Source organism: Haliotis rufescens, unplaced genomic scaffold (genome assembly GCF_023055435.1).
Source record: "Haliotis rufescens isolate VD_foot unplaced genomic scaffold, xgHalRufe1.0.p SCAF_5, whole genome shotgun sequence".
Lineage (NCBI taxonomy): Eukaryota > Metazoa > Mollusca > Gastropoda > Lepetellida > Haliotidae > Haliotis > Haliotis rufescens.
Genome location: NW_025964223.1, coordinates 46,889,867 through 46,912,140, shown reverse-complemented (window position 1 = coordinate 46,912,140; position 22,274 = coordinate 46,889,867). Strand labels below are relative to the sequence as shown.

At 38.8% G+C, this 22,274-nt stretch overlaps 1 protein-coding gene across 2 annotated transcripts; it reads right to left on the bottom strand.

The window, feature by feature from the left end:
* Positions 1-6,034: 6,034 nt before the first annotated feature.
* Positions 6,035-15,145, bottom strand: LOC124137146. Of its 2 annotated transcripts, none has more exons than XM_046503331.2 (8): positions 14,661-15,145; positions 11,629-11,923; positions 11,259-11,399; positions 10,718-10,939; positions 9,905-10,183; positions 8,360-8,956; positions 7,949-8,149; positions 6,035-7,717 (listed from the first exon to the last, which is right to left on the bottom strand). In XM_046503331.2, exons 2-8 carry the CDS (start codon positions 11,906-11,908, stop codon positions 7,410-7,412), a joined length of 2,028 nt encoding a protein of 675 aa, XP_046359287.2. In that variant the 5' UTR covers positions 11,909-11,923; positions 14,661-15,145; the 3' UTR covers positions 6,035-7,409. The 2 variants fall into 2 exon arrangements, with proteins under 2 accessions (XP_046359287.2, XP_046359288.2); XM_046503332.2 differs by lacking the exon at positions 14,661-15,145 and adding an exon at positions 14,422-14,564.
* Between the last annotated feature and the right edge of the window lie 7,129 nt (positions 15,146-22,274).

Genomic DNA, 22,274 nt, shown 5'->3' with positions numbered 1-22,274 from the left:
GGGAAAAATAAGCAGATCATTCTACATGAGAAAGATAGCCTGATCAATTGTAGACGTGTACGAAAATAACAGATCAAGTTGAGAGTCGGAACAGACGCATGAAGTTGAGGAAGTTAACTTCATCCTCCACATTTAAGTGGCTGCAGTATTCACAACTACGATTACGTAATGGAGTTGTCCAGCGTGAAAAGCGACCGAGTTTCAAGAAACAGTGTAACGTATCTCAATTTGTCAAAAACACTGCATGTCTGCTGAGACCTTGTATTTATCGATCTAACATAAGTTAAAATTTTCCAACTTGGTTTTAAATAATCTAAACGTTCAAAGCATATTTCCATTTATTTTACCAGTATCATTCTAAAGCCCACGGGACCAAGTATCATGATCAATTTAAAATCAATAAATTCTGTAAGTGAAACTTTTTACTACATTTGCAATTCATGGTGGGTCTGCCTTATTCAATGTTCTACCAAACTTGACCAAACTGTTTTGTTGTACAGTAGAACCAACCTATCACATTGCGGACGGCTAGATTAAGAATTTTTAAAAACTAAATTCTCCATTTCCCAAACTCGCTGATCCATAAGATAAAACTGCTGGTGCCACTGAGTAATAAAACACCATATAACATTGTATCAACATATGTAAATTTTATATTATTGCATATTTAGCTATTTCCTTGGCTGTAAAAGTTAAACCTAAATGATCTTGAAGTCAGATTCTGGGAAATTTATACGCGTGTACAACTGCAATATTCTCAACACCACAGCCCAATAGAAATTGAATCAAGAGTTTTCGCCCGCTGAGATAAAGGCGACATCATGTACATATAACAGTGAACTATGCATAGTGGCGTCAATACCATTTCCACATTGTAGACATGAACTTCCTGAACCAATGTAAATCCTGAAAATAATGTCCGCGTTGACGCAGCCTTGTTTTAAACCACTATATCGACTGAAAACATATATGTAAGAACACCATTTAGCGATAGACAAGATCGGTATTAGTTGGATTTTGATTGATATATTGACCGGACCACACATTTGAACAAGACGTATGCTGTAAAATAGTATATAAATAGTATTTTCTTTCTGTACAAAATAGTTAATATTAGTCACTTGAACAGGCAACTAAATATGTATCATTATATCACCCTCTAAAATAGCACGCATTACACTTCCACGCCGAAACCGACGAGGAAGAGTAAAACAAGCGTCGCTAAAACGTTCTCCTGGACGCCACTAGACCCGTGTACGACCACCAGAGCTGTCCTGACGAAACCTGGACTCATGTGTGAACAGTGTACCGTCCCAGTACGTTCTTCTGAATCTCAAATGCTGTCTACATCAAGCTAGTTGTGCCTGGAGGTGACATGGACGCACAATATTGTGCGTATCGCTGGACGTGATGTCCCTCAGCCGGTTGCGACACCAATTGATCTCAACCCAGGAATTGTCTCAGCTATTAGTGTGGCTTTGTTCAGATTGCAGCAAGACGTCATCGACTGCCACCATACTCAGAAATAACCTGCGGAACGTCAGTGGCGTTAACGTTTCTACTGAGACAGTGCGTAATCGTCTCCGTTAGGCTGGCCTCCGGCACGGAGGGCACGCATTCGTATCCCACTAACCCGGTTCACTTCACGTTTGGATTGGGCTGATGAAGAACACGTCAATTGGACAGACCAGGACTAGGCTTAAGGTTTTTACAATGATGAATCAAGATACTGTCGAAACCACAGATCGTGGGACCCGAGTGTAACGTTGTCAAGGAGAGAGATTTAGGTTACCAAGGTTGCCGAACATATGGATGGGGCTCAATTATTATTTGGGGTGGGATCAGTAGAGCTTGAAGAAGCGATCTCAATGTCCTGCAGTGGGCCCTATGACAGGTGTGCGCTTCAGGGATGACAATCTGGATTTGTACGTGAGACCGTGTGTTGGTGCAATCGTACCTGACTTCATCCTCATGGGCGATAACGCACGACTTCATCGTGGCACAGTCGTAGATGCCTACTGAGAGAAGGAGACCATTGTCCGCATGCAGTGGCCAGCCTGGTCACCAGAACCCAATCGAACACGCGTGGGACGAGCTACAGATCGCCCTCTTACGACGTCCTCCCAGTAACTCCACAGGACGTCGGCAATACTCTTACAGAAGAGTGACGGATGATCTGACTGATTACTGGTCACATGATGCTTGTTGGCATTCTGTGGCACATGACAACGGACTTTTGGTAATTAAACATGTCTACACACAATATTATCTTTTGCTATTTCAACAGATGCACACAATGTGACGTTAACCTTGCAAAGTGGTGACCCTTAGCAGATTTTGACACGAATAAATAATCCCCAACATAACGGAGTGATAATCTTTTGCCGATAGCGGAAATCGAATTTGTTTTGGTTCAAATTCCAAACGTCTGCGACAAACAACCGCCACCAATTTTGATGATATAATTTCATGTTTCAGTAAAAGTGATAAACAATATTAATTTGACACAACAATAGCACGTAATTATGCTTATCGCCTGTCTTCAACCAATCTCCGAGGTGGTGTTGTTGAAATCCCTTTTTCAATATTGATATTTATATGATGTGTTTTGTGTGGAATGTAAAATCTGCCTAGCAAACACACAACGGTATCACAACGTTGTGGATAAGTTGTGCAATTGTAACGTTGTACCATAATGCATGACATTGCGACAACGTTGCATTGCAACCAGTTGTATCATATATGTCTAATATTTATATTCGTATCAACATGGAAACTATTGTCAGATCAATATTTATATATTTACGTTGTAGCAGTGTTTCTGAATGAGTATTGCATTAAAAATCACATAAAATAATTTTTAACTCAAAACGTTATATTATGACTTAAATTGGTGATTTTACTTTTAACCTTCTCTATACAATAAAACCGTTAGACGTATATATTTGGAGACTATAATTAATTGAAATGTTTCTACATCGCGCTCTTGGCAAATTTAGAGAATTATCAACATAAGGCCAAGCCTGTTACGTGTACTTGTAGGTATGTTGTCTGGTTCTTGAGGAAATGATATTGCCGACTGTCCTCTATTAGATTTCATTACAAGTGCTTGTCTATTTCAAAGGCAGGAAACGGCTGCGTTTCCATAATGCCGTTATGGAACTGTAATAAAGTGATCGCAGTAAAACTGACATTACTGGTGGTCAGTGATGTCAATGTACTCGAGCATCTTTTGAACCAATGTACGCGAAAGAGTCATGCAGCATTTTGTCACGACATATGCAGGTCTCGCATGTCACGAACAAGATGCAACCCCCATTTTACACTTATTTCGAATGTTTGTGTACCAGGATGAAAATCTGCGGTTCGAACTAAAAAGACAATCTAGTTTATGATTTTAATATTTTATTATACGAATAACGTCGTTTCTGTGTAGAGCGTGTTAAAAGAAACATATATAACGTACGGGGTTTAATATAAGCTGCCAAACACACTCACATACACACGATATACAAGTGAAACAAGCATGAAATACTCATATCCCCCGCCAATATGACATGTCCGGTTGTGTGCAATGCGTTAGCTCCTGTGAACTATGTTCACTGGGCCTTTTTGTAAATGGCCTAATTGCAGCACTAAAAAAGTTATTACTGGTGTTGTTTTGCCATCTGCAATTTATGATAGAATATGTAACTGTGTTTGTAATGAGTAAGGATGAGACATATGGACGAACAACTTCTTTATTACAATTAGGAGCGATTGTTTCGGTGTAGGTTCTAACACCGTTATCAAGCAAGTGAAGAACAGAGTATGGTTGACAAGAATATATACAGGATAGGAGGCAGTGTTTATACAGTTGAGTAGGTTTAAGATCAGTTTCACTGTTGTACTTGTAAAGAGTTGTGTTTCTTCATGAAGTTAGTCAGTGAATGCAACAACCGTGTCCATGCAATGCAGATATTACATACAAGAATGGAAATGTATTCAATTCTGCGAGGTGACATTATGTGCCAAGTGTGGTGAAGAAAAATGGTACGGTTTTCAAGATCTGCTCCGGAAACGAGGACTAACGCCATTTTCAGTCTAAGTCAAAGTCGTTGCCATGGAAACTCGAAATTTAAAAAATATATATATCTAAAGGCACCAGGTCACCACTAGACCTATCTATGTGCCAAGTTTGGTGAAGACATATGGTACGTTTTTCAAGATCTGCTCCGGAAACGAGGACTACCGCCATTTTAGTCTGAATCAAAGTCGTTGCCAAGGAAACTCGAATTTTTTATTTAAATCTCAAACTATCAAAAGGCACCAGTTCACCACAAGACCTATCAATGTACCAAGTTTGGTGAAGAAACATGGTACGAAATGTGACGGACGGACGGAAGGACGGCATCCATTCCTATATTCCCCTTCCACTTCGTGGCGGGGGATAATAATCTTGAAAGCGACGTTGAAGCCCATTACACCTCAACCCACATAATATAACCTTGCGGGGATCCGCATAAGTCCACTCGTGTCTTCTGACGTTGACGTTAACGAAATTAGTTCAAATGTAGTTTCAAATCCCGACACGTGCTTGCATTGGTAGTGTTTTGTATTTTGACATGTTGCTTTCCCTTTCTAAAACATGGCAGTGTGTGTGTGTGTGTGTGTGTGTGTGTGTGTGTGTGTGTGTGTGTGTGTGTCAATACCCCCAACCTTTTGCAAACGAAAACGCTCTTGCCAATTATGCACGTATGTTAACTGACGACCTCCAGTAGCAAACCATCACGTGAATGCCATACAAGAGTACTGACCATTTCCTCCATAGAGCACGTTGTTTTCCCCCTCATAATGCCAACATTTTCTGTTGATTATCATGTTTCACCTTCCTTTGTTTTCTTCATGCATTACCATCACTCAATACCTCTTTGTATTTCTGTAATAATCTTTTATTTCGTAATAACTTTTACCTTTTTGTAAAGTATAATATGTTTATGTGTATAAGAGTCTTTAAAAAAAATGATAAAGAGCAAAATTGATGCAAAGTAAATGCAGGTGCTATCTGCTATTTCTTTAAGAATAGTAGGAGATTATACGCGCGAAGTAAAGTCAATGCAGAGGAGGGAAACATAATATATTAATGCACCTTTATCCACACAAGTGATAACAGAGAAGTGCGCTTTAGATACCCACTCCTAGTTATTTTGCTAACAATTCGAAACCTATGTTCAAGGTTATACTAGTAGTTAGTAGTTATGGATCAGTGCACACCACAACATCCCAATTCTCAGTTTGAGTGCAAGGCATGAACAGTCTTCATTCGGATTGCCTGGTCGTCTTGACAAATGAAGGACGTTCAAATTTAGATTTGTAGCCAAATGACTAAAACGTTAAGCATTTCGTTGAATGCCTAGGGGGCATAGTCATTTTGCTAAATGACACAAAAGGTTTGGTCATTTTAAAATGCCTGATTGACTGTAACACTACAAATAATGTTTCGAAATATATTTGGTAAATAAGCCACTAGAATCTGTGTCATAATTGCTTGACAAATACCATTATGGGCCAAGATGTTAAGTAACTTTTTAATGTTGTAAATTTTTCTAAAGATATAAAATACATTCTGTAATGAAAAACAAACGCGTGTCCGATATATTCATATCTACAAAGCGTCAAAGAAAGAAAAACGGTTATATTTCATGATCTTCAAGTTGGGATCCGGTTTCGAAGTGATCTTAAGAAACCAATGCTTTTCTTAAGAGGCGACTAACAGGAGCAGGAGGTTAGGCTCGCTGACTTGGTTAATGCATGTCTTCGTATCCCAATTATGTAAATCGATGCTCTTGATATCAATCACTGCATTGTCTGGTCCAGCCTCGAGTATTTACAAAGCGCCGTGATATGATTTGTTTGTTTGTTTGTTGTTTAACGCCGCACTGAGCAATATTCCAGCTATATCACGGCGGTCTGTAAATAATCGAATCTGGACCAGACAATCCAGTGATTAACATCATAAGCATGCGCTGTGATATGACTGAAATATTGCTCAGTGTGGCGTTAAAACCAAACAAACCCTTTATTGATGAGCATTGATGCAGTTAAACATGTACAATATTGTGAATATAATGAAAACTAACAAACATGTCTATGTATATCATACTAAATGTCATGAAAACATCCAAAGAATGAACATCTGCATTCAATGACGATCGTAAACGATAATATATGCACTATTGGCCATTAAGCCATGAGAGGTCATATATAACGTAATGTATCCAAGTACAGTGGCCCTCGTTGGGTTTTCCCATGACATTTACACCCACACATATAGTGAGCGTTTGTCAAGGCATGTATACGTAACAAGATACAATTATTTCAATCATATACACGTTAATTTTCAGATAATGGTCTAAGGGAGACTTACGCACCAGCCATATATGCGAGTAGTTTTCAAAGGGGAGTAACTCAGTGGGTATTTTATTGTCTACATGCTCTTGCATTTTAAAACAGACAATGTCCAGACCTTTATCTAATGATCAAAGTTTAATAATAATCATTAACTATCTCTGTAGGATTATTCGCATTTAGAATTAATTCAGTGATACTGTAATTGTATTCGTGTGAATATGTATTGCTGCTTGTTTTCATTCCTATTCCAGGATGATGTCAAGTCTTGGGCAAGTATTCCCAGGAACAAATTTATGTTTCAACACTCAAATTGTGGTAAATGGAATACTGTTGGACAGGGATTAGTACTGTACTAGACAGTATTTCAGGCCTACCCCCAAGGCCCTTTGGCCCTTTGGTATCTTGCTGGTTCTGGAGCCTACGAAGACTCCTTATGTGTTTTCACATTTGACTGTATGGATTGCACCCTCGGAGACACGTTTACTGTGCTGTCCTTCACCTTCAGTTTGGCAGCCAGCATTGTTCAGCGCTTCCCAGCCCAAACGTTTTCTCCATTACCCTGTATTTTTGTTTTTCCCAGTACTTGTCATTAAAAAAGCCGCGTCCTAACCTCCAATAAAGTGTTCCTTTCTTTATATTTATCAGGTTAATCCTAATAACATCAATTTAAAATTAAAATGCTAAATCCTAAATTTGCTTTTGTCAGACACCCTGATCTTTGTAATATTATAAAAATTGTGAAAAGCATACTCGACAATAAATATTTTTAAACAAAACGGAAATCTTTTAAGGAGGTTATTGAACAGCGAATACTTGTATGGGACTTTTTGTTATGAAACAATACAATTGAACAGACTATTTTCCTTTTCTGCATGAAATACTGAAGTCTTAAAACAGTACAGAACACTCACAGGGAACAACAAAACAAGACTGTACCTTGATCCCTAACTCTGAACACATGCACGATCATTTTCCCCTAGTTCACAATGAACCATCATATGATCACCATTTGTCAGTTCTCACATTTGATCAGCCGTTGATGAAGGAAACTGTTGCCAAAGTTTGTTCAGAAACTGGTGGGTTTCTGGCCTCATCATACCTTCTACTTTATGTCCAATCCCTGCTCCCCCCATGTTACCTATTAAACTCTGTCCTACTGCTGTTTGCAGCATCTTTTCCATTTTGTCAAGTCTGTGAACAATGTCTGTCTGTTTTTTACTCTCTGCTTCGTTTGCAAGCACTTGAAGTCTCAGCTGGTTTCGATGCTTGAATTCTTCCCATAAATCCTTCCTTCCTGTAGCTTTCAGTGCCGCCTGCATTATTCGCTCTGAAAGGCAAGTGAGAGTTAACACTTTACTTAACTGATGTTGGAAAAAGACAATAGAGATGTATGGTTACTGTATCGTCAACAGCGGTATAAAATATGAATTTATCATCAGAAATTAAGATAAAGTACATTTTAGTAAGAGGGACTATTCCATAGAGCCGTCATTAATTTATGAAGAGATAATGTCAACGTTCAGTCTTGTCTTCACCATTCTGATAACATGATGCATACCTATTTCATCGTTGGTATTCTGCCCAGTCTTTTCCAATTCTGATAAAAGGATGTATTCATATATCCTATGTCTGATGTCAGGCAGTTGAACATTTTTGGGTACTTTAAATTCAGCACATACTTTCTTTCTCCCCTCATCGTCTATTCGCTTTCCAAAGTCATGCACAATATCCTGCAATAATGCGTCAAGAAACAGTAGGCCTGTAAAATAAATAACAAAAGTCACAATTTTGCGAGACGCGGATTGCATAGGAATATCAAAATTAGCACATGCAAAAAGCCAACTGGTGGAGACACATACAGAACCAAAAATGTTTTAACACATACTAACTTATTTTCGCCCCCGTTTTTAATCATACTGTCATATGATGTACGCTTGTAACATCCATAAATCAATGTGAAGCTACATACCAAAAACCATGTGGACAGCGATAATGTGTGACCTCAACACTTCAAGATCGAGTGCTTCCAGGCCGACAAGGCTCAACGCAGCGGACCTGTAGGCGACGACATCATTAAAGTTGTTTTGAACGGCTTGCAGGGACACCATCGATGTTGCCTTGAGGTTGTCAATTTCCGTTCTCCCGGAGTTCCACGAAAGTAGTTGTACAGCTTCAATTAGCTCCTCAATGGCACGATGGTCCTGAGAAGATCGTTTTGCCCTTTCAACAGCTGCTGCAAACCTATCTCGGAACTGCTTTCCACTAAAGGATTGGACGTTTCGCGAGTGAGGTAAAGCTCTTATGCATGATATTTGTTGTGCCTGGAATTGCAAACTGACCATCAAAGCATGAAAGAGCCTGTTGTTCCATGTCTGTTGTTCTGTCAGGGTGACTTTGGTTTTCTGAAGACCCCTTTCCTCTTCTTGCAGCATGTCCTTCAACGTTTCATTTGACATCTGCGTCTCCCATAGACAGTGCTTCACCATTTGTTCTGATTCCATGTGGTTTCTCAACTCTTCTTGTAATCGTCGGACTTCCGAATTATCTTTAGTGTCGCCGATATTCCCTGACAAAGAATATCTCATGTTTAATGTACTCAAAACAAGAAAAGAGCGCCATCACTATCCCCTGTCATGGGGCTCATTAGAATTTTCTTTGTTTATATAGTAGTAAATATAAACTGTAAAAAGAATCCACTAAAGCCAAAAGAAGAAATAGGCACCTGGGCCGCTTTATGTTATCAATAAAAAAATATGAAATGTGAAATTAATACACACAAAAGGTCCCTTCTATGGAAAAAATAACTCTTGATAGGCTAACTTCAGCACACGTACCAAATAAAATACATGGACCAAGGGCCGTAACTGTGTACAGAAATAATTTGCAGGACCAATTTTGGACCTCTGTCTTGACAAGCATCTCTTCGATAAGCATGCAAACTTTCATTCACGAAACTACAGTAGTAGTCCCCATTGCACCAAGTAAAAATACATCGGTCAAGGGCCGTAACTCTGTACAGATATAATTTGCGGAACTAATTTACGAACTCAGTCTTGACAGGTAGCTCTTACATAAGCATGCAAACTTTCATTCACGAAACTACAGTAGTAGTCCCCATTGCTCCCATTTGTACCAAATAAAATAACATCGGTCAAGGGCCGTAACTCTGTACAGAAATAATTTGCGGAACTAATTTACGAACTCAGTCTTGACAGGTAGCTCTTACATAAGCACGTAACTTTCATTCATGAAACTTCAGTAGTTTCTGAGAAAACTTGTTCCCATTGCACCAAATAAAATAACATGGATCAAGGGCCGTAACTCTGTTACAAAATCATTTACAGCACTTCATGGCGGGGGAGTGAATCGATGACATGTTGATACAATAATGTGTCGGAAGGTAAAGATATAGTTACGACAGAAAATATACACAACAATAAGTGGTACTGATACCAAATCTCCATGAGCAGTGTTTGCGAGAATACAAAATTTAATAACTGCAAAGACATCCAACCTTTTGATATGGTGACCTTCCTTTTATGAATGATATAATCCACTCTCATGTCCGTGAGCCAGGTGAAGTCATCAATCTGTACCAGGAAGTCAGCCGCCTCTACAGGTAACATGATGGTGATTATGATGCTCTCAGAAGGTTCGACGCCTGCCGGTATCACACAGGACGGTGGCACCCCTACATATCTGGAGACACGGGAACATATGTCTTCTATTGAGATGCTTTTGAAAGTTTCAAGGCTTCCTTTGACATGGAATTTGGAAAAGGCAAATCCATTTTCTGAAATATAACCTCATAAACATAAAAACTCAAAACAAATCTATATTGATCATATTATTATCAGTCTTCCATTACATAACAACCATAAGAATTAATGATTGGACTTTTAAAACGCGTCTACACCAGAGAATAATCAGTCTCTATTACCTGCTGAAACAGATTCCATTAGGCGTAAAAGGAAAAAACAACAGTGAAGACAATTATATGAATGCATCACTGAAAATCAGTGATGACACGAGGTGTCGGCGGAATCGTTTTGAGCTTCTCAACTCCGCACCCAGCAAAGCTTATGCCACACGTCGGCATGCACATAATCAGACAATCCAGTGAGATGATACAAACATGTATGATAAAAAATTCCTTCAGAATTCATGAATAGTGCACAACAGGTAAAATCAAATGTTTGCCCCAAATTACTACCTCAGCATAATTCATGTACAATAGTGTTTTGTTTTTTTAAAGAAATAGTGTACTACTCTCCGAATAGTTGAGACGATAATGTCATATAGCACAGTGAATGTCTTGTCGTCCTACCTGGCTTCTCTTTTGGAGTGAAGAAATGAATTGGTTGATTGACCATTGATCGTGCATAACCTGCTACAGCATTACATTGCGTCCTGAGACCAACACGCCATAGCAGTGCCTGTAGAAACGTCAAGTTGTACCGATTCAGGATTTGTGTTGTCATGAGGTGTCTGAAGAATCTGGCTGGAGTGGTGAACTTCTCAATTACCTCCTCTGGGCATCCATTTTCTCCTGTTAAAATAAGTGTGTCGCTACAATCTACATGCCCTGAGACCTTCTGAAAGACGTTGACATGTTTTACATATTACAAAGGGGAATTACATATTACAAAGGGAATTATTGTTTGTTCAGGGGCGATAAGAGATGTTTGAATCTCTCAAAAGGATGCGCTCGTAAAATCTCATCGTCTCAATAATGGCAAGAACACGGACTGTTCAAATACAAATATTTGTAATTTAACTTGTACGACGCGGTCAAATAGCATATTATAAAATATGCTAACGTTCCCCATGTTGATTACGACAAGTAGAATATGGATATATGTACTAACCTATCACGAAATGCTTCATTCTGTCAAGTTGCTCAGATTTGATTTTGTTGTCACATGTAATTTGGTCTATCAAAGATCTCAGTTCAAAATCATCAGACGGGTTGAAAAAGATGTTGTCCGTAGTCCTCTCTCCTGTGATATCTGATTAAGAATGAAAGAAGTAATCATTCTCATGGCTAATACAGTGCCTATTATGGGCGCTATACATTGTAATCATGTTTCAGTTTTTAATTAGTAAACAAGCACGATTAATTTTAAAAATACATATGAAAATATAACACCAAATTTAGAATAAGTGTACATAAATTCTTTGTCACTAGGTGCTAGGCATACATGGAACGTTAAATACGAGAGTATGACCATCAGTTACCTTGGTCGAGTTGTGTCTCTTGTAGAAGTATGTATAGTTCAGGCTTTAATGTCTGAAGAATGTCACAAAACACCATGTAACCATGATTTCCCTTCCTCTTGATATATTCCAGGACGCAATGGATCTGCTCCGACTGTGGCGACAGTGATCGAACAGTGTCACATTCATCATCGCTGAGTACGCCTTTTTCATACAATCTGTCCACAAGAGGGAGAGCCTGGAGGTTATCTTTCAACTTTACATGATTCTTGCGCAGTCGTTGCCTTTTATCCGGGTCCATTCTGAAGTGTGATACCTTTGGAGATAAGGAGTGAGTGAGTATGGTTTTACGCCGGTTTTAGCAATATTCCAGAAATACCACGGCGGGGGACACCAGAAATGAGCTTCACACATGGTACCCATGTCGGGATTCGAGCCGGATCTTCGGCGTGACAAGCGAACGCTTTAGCCACTATGCTACCCCACCGCCCCAAGGAGATAAGGAAACTAATTTAAATTTATGCATTGGAACAACTTGAGAATTATTTTCTCCAGTCGTGTCCACCTGCTGTCGAAAACGTGCATCCATAAACATTATTATGGTGTATGCCTCTCGAACACCTGACTGTAACTCCACATTCATTGGTGGTATAGCTTTTTGAAATTTGCTTAGTGTTTGTTCCCTTTTTTGTGATAGAGATACGAAATATCCCGAGACGTTCTCGAATTACAAGTGATGGTCTTTATAAAATTGTATGCAATTATATAATTACAAGTTCTCCGATCATAACTTTTGTAATAATATGATCACATGATCACCTAATTGGGTGTATAATGAAAACTAAACCCTCCATTTGAGCATGATCTGTTTGTTTGTTTGGTTTAACGCCGCACTTAGCAGTATTCCAGCTATATGACGTCGGTGTGGAATTAATCGGTAATGAACATACAATTTAGTGTTTGAATTGATATCCCCGTCGTCGGGGTTCCATGACAACAAAGTCACCGAGCCTAACAACGCGATCCATTAAGTCGCCTTTTACTTCGAGGTTATAAGGACCTATTCTTATCTGAATGTATTTGAAGAAAGGTGCAATTATAGAAAACAGTGTTGTTTACTTAATAAAATTATATCTTCAGTTGTATACATGTTTCCACAAATATTTGTACCTTTAACGAAGTCCTGAAAGTGATGAAGTCTTGAAACTGCGAGAAATGACAAATCAGCAGATCAATTACTGGGTTAACCTTGATAGATTTATGAATGAAAAAATGTGCTGAACATATGTTGTACCGCATAGAGACATATAGAAGCATTTTATCTTTGGACACACGAGTTATTAGGCATGAAATGTTTACCTGATGCAAGAGACGGCATGTTACTTTTTATACATCTATTTTATTTTTATTTGACGGCTTTGGGTTCTTGAAGATAATAAATGTAGCTATATAGGCTTTGTGTACAAATCAGTATTCATGATGTACTTAAAATAATGTTTCAGATATACGTTTGTTTCATCATTGTCCGCCACCTACAATAAGTATGTTGTATCTGGGGATATGTCTTGTCACACGATAAATCATCACACATACTACATGCGTTATCCTATTTTCCGCGAGTTTGAATGGCTGACGTGAAATTACATTTTAATGCAATTATTATAAGACACCTACAGAAAAGACTTGTGACCAGGAAGTGCTTGCTTTCCGGAAGAGATTCCCCGTTTGTAAATAAAATATCAGCAAATCCCATGTATGTGACTGTCTTAAAACAACAACAACAACAACCCTAATGTGAACTGTCATGATCAATAAATCCGCTATCAAACGAGAAACGTTCAGAGCAGTAAGATAACACCATCTTCTTCATGATGTTCCTCCGAATCGTCGATAAGTTTCTCGTCTGCCTGACATCAATCCATAGTTTTTTCCATGTTAAACTACATTTTATGCAATAAAGGGTGTCTGTCATATGTTCGGAAAAGAATTAAAATACCTTATAATTAACTAAATCTTCAGTCCAGAGCACAGTTTGTAACAACAGCTACAACAACGTTCTTCAATTTCCATTAGATAGCCATTTAGTTTTTATATAACATGTGCCTTATTACTACATTTGCAGTTATGATTAAAGGCTTGCGAGCCTTGCATACGTACATGTATGTCGTAGGCTGTCAGAGTTACAATTCTAGTGTTTGAAGGAAATAATCGTTAAAGTATTCGAAAGTATGGATTATTACAGAACCCAGGCATGCAGCAAACTGTCCTTTAATACCGACGTAGATGTTGAAGCACGGTTTATTTGTTTCACACTGATTGACCCTGATTAAAATATAATAAGCTATAAACAACTATAAAATACTCAAATACATCGCTATATGCTTCGGCTGAACAGTATCACTTGTGTTTTTCCTTAGTCCATTGCAAATTATAAGTTATGGTCTGAAATAACAAACATATTATATGTCTATGATATAAAGTTGTTTGTGTTTGTATGCAAAACTAATCCACAATGAACTAACATACATTATCATTCTTTACAAATATTTTCGATATTCAAATTCTTGAATTGTTAACTTCCTAATATTTGGTATTATTATCAAACACCTTAATTGTTTACTTTATTACTATGGGTACAAGTATGTCACGTTGAATGGGAGTTAAAAATCTATTTGCGATATTGTTAAACCATATGTGTTTCCTTATGGTTTGAGGTGTACTGGTGTTTTAAGGGGAAATGTTTTTATAAACTACTAGTAATTTAAATTTTACATTATCAAAATATTAGAAACACATAAGTACAAAAAATGTTACCTGTAAGTGTCGATACCGTGACGTTTCTGGCGTATGTTACAATGACGATATATGTATGTATTAGTTTGTTCCTTCAACGACAATACAAAGAGCTAACTCCAACATGGCCGGCTCTACGCTTGACTGCAGCTAGTTTTACAAGAAGGATTTAAATAACTTAAAGTAATACCCTGAGATTCATCCGTTAAGAAAATTCAGCATTTATGTAGCCCAAAAGTTAAAATGAAATCAATACTCACGATCGTTAACTTCTCGACAGGTAAGTTTGTGCCACGGTCAAGATGACCTCAGTATCACCATCGGGGTTGAGTGTAACTATCAATACAATATCACGTGACACTGTCGCGTTTGCAGTCGATATATTTCCGTGAAGTGATAAAAACACCTATATCAGTCATTGATCATTTCATACATAGAAAATATACGTAACATGAACGTGTCACAAGAGAACAATAATTGATAGTTTTATCTGTCTGAGAAGTGTCTGACACCCTATACGGACACAACAGTATAAGAACTCCACCATAACGGTGTTGACTTGTACGGGTTAATCCTCTCTGTTATTGCTCACGCGAGAGCATTTCTAGGAAGTATGAATGACGAGCTTTCCCGGAACTCATAAGCTTTGTTGATATCCATACGACTTCGCGCGTTGTAGTTACGCACAATCGATACACACGGTCATGTTGTTGCACGCCATACATTCAGCAGGTATCACAATGCAAACACTCCCCGGCATACTTCAGTGAACAAGTGAAAAGTAGACTTGGTAATTCTGGAAGGCTGCTTAAACCCACCATGTTTAAGTAAGCACTGTGTTACCAGCTGTAGTATCAATGAAGATACTGCTGATATGCTTTTGAAGGAATAAAGAGGTTGACATCCAGAAGTCAACTCTTCATTGTTTAACTGTTACATTATCATTTTTTTACATGAGTTGACGCACATAGCTTCCACTCTATGTAATGTAAATCAAGGAGATCAAAATAATAACCAAGTCAGTTAACACCAGCTACTGCTTTATATAACGTGGGACATTGAATGACACTTCTATTTCAACATTATCTTATACAAAGAAAATCAAGTAACTATAAGGCTGACAGTAATAATACTTATTCTTTATGAAGGATGCAAATATGTTCCTTATGTATGCATAATGTTCCTTATGTATGCTTAAATTGAAAATATTCTTGTTTGATATCTAACCATGCCTTGACAATGTTTGATATTAATTTACTGACTGTACAAAAAACGTAACTGTAACATCAAAAACGAATAAACTCATATCAGATTATATAACTTAAATCCTTTCTTATCTCATGACTCAATATCGTTTACTGTTTTTCTTATCTCCCCAATTGGCACTGAGTGTTCCAATGCATGCATTTGAATCTTACCAGAATGCCTTTGGATATCCAATATATGAACACGAGTCGATAAAAGTAGTAGAACTCCGCGGTTGTGCAAATGATGTTTTCTACTTTACTAATGAGCGTTGATGTAAATATTTTGACAGACCAACATAAAAAGACACGAGGGCGAGATTCTCTTTATTACCCAATATCATTCTCAAGTACTAAATCCGGTAATCAAGTTTACTATATGAAATTAATGTTAAATATTGATATTTGTTGAAAATGTCCGCGTTTACTTGAGTACGTAGTATTGTTTTATACATTGATGAATTTGGATTATGCCGAAACCATCACTTTATTCATATGAATGAAATCTGTATATTCTCAGGACCTACATATTGCTCATGTTAGTTCATAAATTACGAATCGCGAGTTTGAACGAAATGTTCTTTTTCTCGAACAAAATATATACTGATACCAAGTTGCACTTGCAATGAAATACTGAAAGTGTGTCGGAAAAGCGGCGTTCCTATATTTAAACTTTGTAATTAAAAAGTGACCTCACATTGTAGGTTTGTTGTAAAAATATACTCACACGCAAAAGAAAAGCAAGTGTTTTTAAGCAAATAGGTAACAAACACGGAACCATAAATTGATACGAGTTTTAGCATGTAGTGAAGCCTGAGGGTGTTATCAATATTTTTGGTTGCATTTTGGAAGCCCCGAGTAAAAACGCAACATAAGAAACTAATCGCCAAAACGCACCATTTCAATGAATATGTGGGTATCATGCACCCATTTCTCGCGAAATCGAAATTGCACGAACTGTCACGAACTGTAGTAGGTATAAAACTGTGGCCGATTCTTGGACCTACCACTCCTTGGTCAACAATGCCACGCCTAACTCAAATTAAGAGAAACCAGGCTATCGGACGTTTGGAAGCTGGAGAGTCTGTCCAAGATGTTGCCCGTCATTTCAACGTTAACAACACCACAATTTACCGTCTCCTGCATCGATACAATGCTACAGAGACCACAGATGACCTTCCTCGGAGCGGTCGTCCTAGGGTCACCACACCTCGACAAGATCGGCAGTTTACCCGTCAACACCAGCGACATCCGTTCCTAACTGCAAGTGAAAGTGCTCGACAGACCATAGGAACTCATAATCGACACATTAGCCGGGACACTGTGATCCGACGTCTCCGTTCCAACAATCTCAGATGTCGCCGACCAGCACGTAATCCTGTTCTCCAACCACGGCATCGACAAGCACGACTTCAGTGGGCACAGGGTCATCGCAGTTGGCGTCATCGTGAGTGGATGCGTGTCATCGTCTCTGATGAAAGTCGCTTTTGTGTCTCCGATGCAGACGGAAGAGTCAGAATTTGGCGGCGTCGATATTGGCAGGGATTGGACTTCATGCGAGACTTGGACCTATGTGCTTTCTGAATGCTGGTCAATCTCATTAAAATCAGATCTTAGTTCTCGCTACCGCTAAACAAAGATCTGAAGATATCCCATTAGGAGTCACGTCAGAACGACCTTTCATCCGACCAATCAGTGCGTCGCTTACCAGACTATGAAAGTGACAGTCGGAATGTGATTTCTAATCATGCAATCTCGAAAACTTTAACATGGGGTATTCCGAACGATAGTTACGGATTTAACGACAGAATCCTTACAAGCTAGACCATCTATTAGTCATTCCAGAATGTTTTTTTGTTCAGGTTTCAAATTTGTAATCGAGAATTTGTCAAAATATGCTTCGAAGCGTAGTCGCCAATTTGAAATTTGTGCCGTAAAGCATGAGAAAGCTGCCTTCTGATTGGTCATTCCATTGGTCGGTCAAAGTTTGCGCAAGGTCGGTCTGACGTGACCCGTAATGGGATGTCCTCAGATCCTTGTTTAGCGGTAGCGAGAACTAAGATCTGATTTTAATGAGATTTAAATGCTGGTCAAGGTCGGGGACACGGCGTCACTGCTCAGCGGTATATCGACCAAGTGATCCGACCCCACTTTGTTCTATTTTTTGCACAACATCAACAACACATTTTCCAGCAGGAGAACGCTCGTCCCCATGTTGCCAGAGCTACCATGGCCTTTCTGCAACAACACAACATCCGTGTTCTACCGTGGCCAGCCCTCGGCCCTGATCTGAACCCCATCAAACACTTGTGGGATGAGGTTTAAAGGCGTAGGCACAATGTGCGCCCAGTCCCTACAACTGCCGATGATCTACGCACAGCTGTTCTGGATGTGGGCAGGATGATCCCTAGGGCCTTCACAAATCGTCTGATCCACTCAACGTACAGGAGATGTGTGGCAGTGATCAATGATAATGGTGGTTACACCAGGTATTGACTGACATTTTGGGTATTGACCCGAAACTGTGTAAGCCATTAACATTTGAAAAAAACCAATTATGTCATCTGCCTTTTAATTCATTAAACTGTCTTCAGTCAATTTTTGTCAATCTTGCCTTCTTAGTATTTCTTCTCTTTTCTGTTGAAAATAAATAACATGTATACTGCAAACTCGACTTGCGTTTCTTTTGCGTGTGAGTATATACTCTCTTGGGATATGTTTGAAAATTTATGCCTCATGTTTATGCAAATATAAAAAGTGAATGGAACCTAAGGTCGTGGGCTCGAAATCCAGGTTCGCCCGTGGGTAAAGTGGTAAATGTCTACACTTTCTGCGTCTCTTCGGGGTTTCCTCCCACTTCAAGCTGGCACGCCGGGATCGGTGTGGCAGGATTAAATCACTCCCTTCAAATATCATTTTGATCATTTGAAGGATAGAATCACTCTGGAGTGACCTGATCATAGAACTGACACACACTGGAGTGAAATTATCTCAGCATCAAATTACTTCCTTCTCAGGTTCGAATCACTCCCTTCAGGGAACAATCAATTCCACTTGGGGCGTGTTTTCATCCTAGGGATTGTTTTCATCCTGGAAAGGGGGGGTGATGATGATCCTAAGGGGAGTGACCTGATTCTCTTACACAGACACGCCTTGATGTAACATATATACTGCTCAATACGGTAATAGACAAAACTCGCCCTCTCACTTTCTCATATGGATGCTGACATGTCCTGACATCTGAAATCGGACATGTAATGATGTAAATGGTGTGTTAATAGTCGGTAAATTGAATGCATGCTATCTGCATCAGTTATATGTGTCTGCATAAAGGCTGCCAAATATATATTTCACTTGCGCATGGTACGGTATTATTGTTCTTCAAATAAATTCATGCCTGTGAAGTTCCGGGTTAGAATAAGTCTCGGGTGGTCAAACTCGCTGACATGGTTGATGCATGTCATGGTATCCCAATTGCGTAGATCGATGCTCTTGATGTCAATCACTGAATTGTCTGGTCTAGACTCGATTATTGTCAGAGCGCCGTCATATAGATGGGATATTGTTGAATTCGGCGTTAAACAACAAACAAACAAAACAAACAAACTCACACGTAGAAAAGCCCGATGATTATCGAACTGTTTAGACGCTTTTATTAAAAAAGGTTGTTAATTGGTCGGAATAGGAAAGCTTTCCATTCAATGTCTGTTCCTTTTGCACAAGATCAAATAAAGAAGAAATTCACATCAATTATAAGTTATCTGAAGTTGATAGTACTTCATTTTTACATATCGTTTATTAACCACTATTTTGTAGTTCATAAACTAACATGTATGTTTTCATTACTCATGACTCCATATTTCAAATAACAAGCGAAGGTTCATGGATGGAAAGGACGGCGCAGAAAGTATAGTTATATTGGTCAGGATGTAATAGTTTGTGGCGACTAACACTTTTGGGTTAATGAGAGAAACAAATAATCTATTTGTTGTGGCCTTGTGTGTTGAACAACAAGATACATGCCCACACCAGTATCAATCCAGGCGCACATCGCGCACTTAGTTCTCTCAACACGTTTAACATATTTAATGCGATTTGGAATGTTGAATATTTCTGAATATATACATTATAATGCCAAATTGGATATGTTTCATTGCTTAACAAATGTTATTTAGGTGCCAATAATTTTGGGCTGCATTTGTACTGATGTGTGATAAAATTGTTAGAAAATGTCTTAAAACAATGTATCAATTATCTGTCACATGACAAGAAATGGTCGCGGTAGTATCCTTGTACAACATTTGAGCAGTTCTACAGTACATATGTCTAACTTGTCAACAGGAAATGTCATTTTATTTCATCAATCCATATGACAAATACAACTTTAATCTGCTTGATATTCTCTGATAAAGTTTGATTTCATTATAATTACCATGTACAGATTAAAATAAAAAATGCAGCACAGAGGGTTTGGGTGATCCTGGCACAGTCAGGCTGGTTAGGCTCATCATCAGTTCAGGGCCCTTGTCCCCTCTACACGCAGCCCAGACAGCGAATGGGACTTCTCACAGGAAGCGCTGCCTTGTCAAACCCACCCAGAACTTTCCGGAGAGTGTGAAGACTCCCCAACACTGCAGCCTTCTGCATTACCCAGATTGTCAGAAGGGCAGTATTCCTGGTAACGAACCTGGGCACTCTCCCAATGTCAGTCAACAGATTGGGAGGTACCAAACCTATGGCACCGAGAACAATGGGGAGTCGGACAACTTGGTACTTTGGATGCAAGCGTGACATTTCAAAAGCGAGGTCTGCATATTTGCGATGTTCATCCTCAATCTTGTCAATAATATTAGTGTCAAAGGGGACAGAAAATTCAATGATATAAATGATTTCAGTGGATTTATCAAAAAGTACAAGATCAGGTTTGTTGGCTTGGATACGTCTAAGGCTGCAAATGGGCCTATTCCCACGAATTTTGAATTTATCATTTTCCATGACGCTCTCTACATATTCCGGGTCATACCATGGGTGGACCTCTGTGTCAAAACCACAAGCATGGCGAAGACTGTAATAACATGATCGAGCTACACCATCATGTCGTGTAAGATACTGTGTTTGTGCCAAAGCTGGGTATCCTCTGGCAATGTGTTGGACAGTCTCATTAAATTCATTACATAATCTAAATTTCATATTTACAGGACTCTGCAGGGTTGCTGACCTTCACATCACACTGCACATAACCTCGATGCAGTGGCCGTCAGATAGCCTCTCCCTGGAAAGTCTGGGCCGATTTAGACACTCATTTCTGTACCGTCCAGCAGCACAGAACCATCAACAAAATCAAGACTGACATTGAGATTATGTCCCACACCCTTTGCTCGTTTGAGTGAATGCCTTGTTTTCATGATGAGTCTTGACATGCTTCACAAGTGGATCATCAAACAAATAAATGTGTGCAAAAGTGCACAAAACAATTCTATCATGAAAAGCCCCAACGTTAATCAAACCACGTCCTCCCATAATGATTGGTAAATATAAGCGATTGAGGGAAGAGCGAGGGTGGTGGGTTCTATTGTCTGACATTGATTCTTCGTGTGAGGGTGTCAATAGCCTGAATTTCTTGTTTCGTCCAATCAACAACACCAAAAGAGTATGAAAGGACGGGTACAGCATAAGTATTTGTGGCTTTGACTTTATTGCGAGCGTTCAGCTTCTGATTTCCTTAAGTCATTTGTACTCTTCCCGAAGTTTTTCCTTGATATGCAGTAGCAAAAACGTTACAAGGAAGAAGATTCTATTCATCAGAATTACAGCTTCAGTGTTGGTGAGGTGAAGCCAAATTGCTGATGAGCTTCCCAATTTATTCAGTACTTTTTCAACCAACTTGGAATAGTGCAAGCTTCGTTCAGTGTTTTGGGAATATAGCTGGAGGTCATTTCTGTGCAATTATACATACAGTGGATATGGCATTTCGTAATAACAAAAAAAGATTTTACACAACAGAAGCTGCTTATAACATCTGGGCAATCAACCTATGAAATCTGTCACCATGAAATAAATGTACGTAAATTTGTTCATACAAGCAAGAAAAAACAAAATAAAAATTGCGGTTCTCAACTGGGTTTACAAGAGGAATAATTGAGCGCTGCTGTAACGCTTTCATATTACCTTTGGAACAATAATATATTCATCGTTTTGGTTTGAAGTATATGTGGTATTCATGTTCATTTGCCAATATGGACTTCTGCGAGTTGTCATTTGGCTTGTCAAGGAATGACACGAGTTGATCCCACAACAGGAATAATTGAGCGCTGCTCCAACACTTACATATTACCATTGGTCTCCAACATTAATAGAGTCACCGGTATGTTTGAAGTATATGTAGCTCTCAAGTTCATTGGCCAATATGGTCATTTGGTATGTCCAGGAATGACAGGAGTTGGTCCCATATGCCTCAAGCTATGATAACCGTGGATTGTAGATTTAGAATGATACATGTATGGAACGTGAGCGATGACTTTATTGGCTTGTTTTATCATTTATGTGGATGTACTTCAAATGTACTTCACACTACACTACGATATTCCAATGAGACTACGAGACTGGCGAATATAAAGAAAGACACAACTT

Bases quoted from the DNA above. Each gene is read 5' to 3' on its own strand.
- LOC124137146 (XM_046503331.2), bottom strand. From the start codon at position 11,908: ATGGACCCGGATAAAAGGCAACGACTGCGCAAGAATCATGTAAAGTTG. The intron at 10,940-11,258 runs GTTAGTACATAT...TTATTTTAACAG, and splicing joins AATGAAGCATTTCGTGATAG to GAGAAAATGGATGCCCAGAG. The intron at 8,957-9,904 runs GTTGGATGTCTT...ATTCTTTGTCAG, and splicing joins GAAGGTCACCATATCAAAAG to GGAATATCGGCGACACTAAA.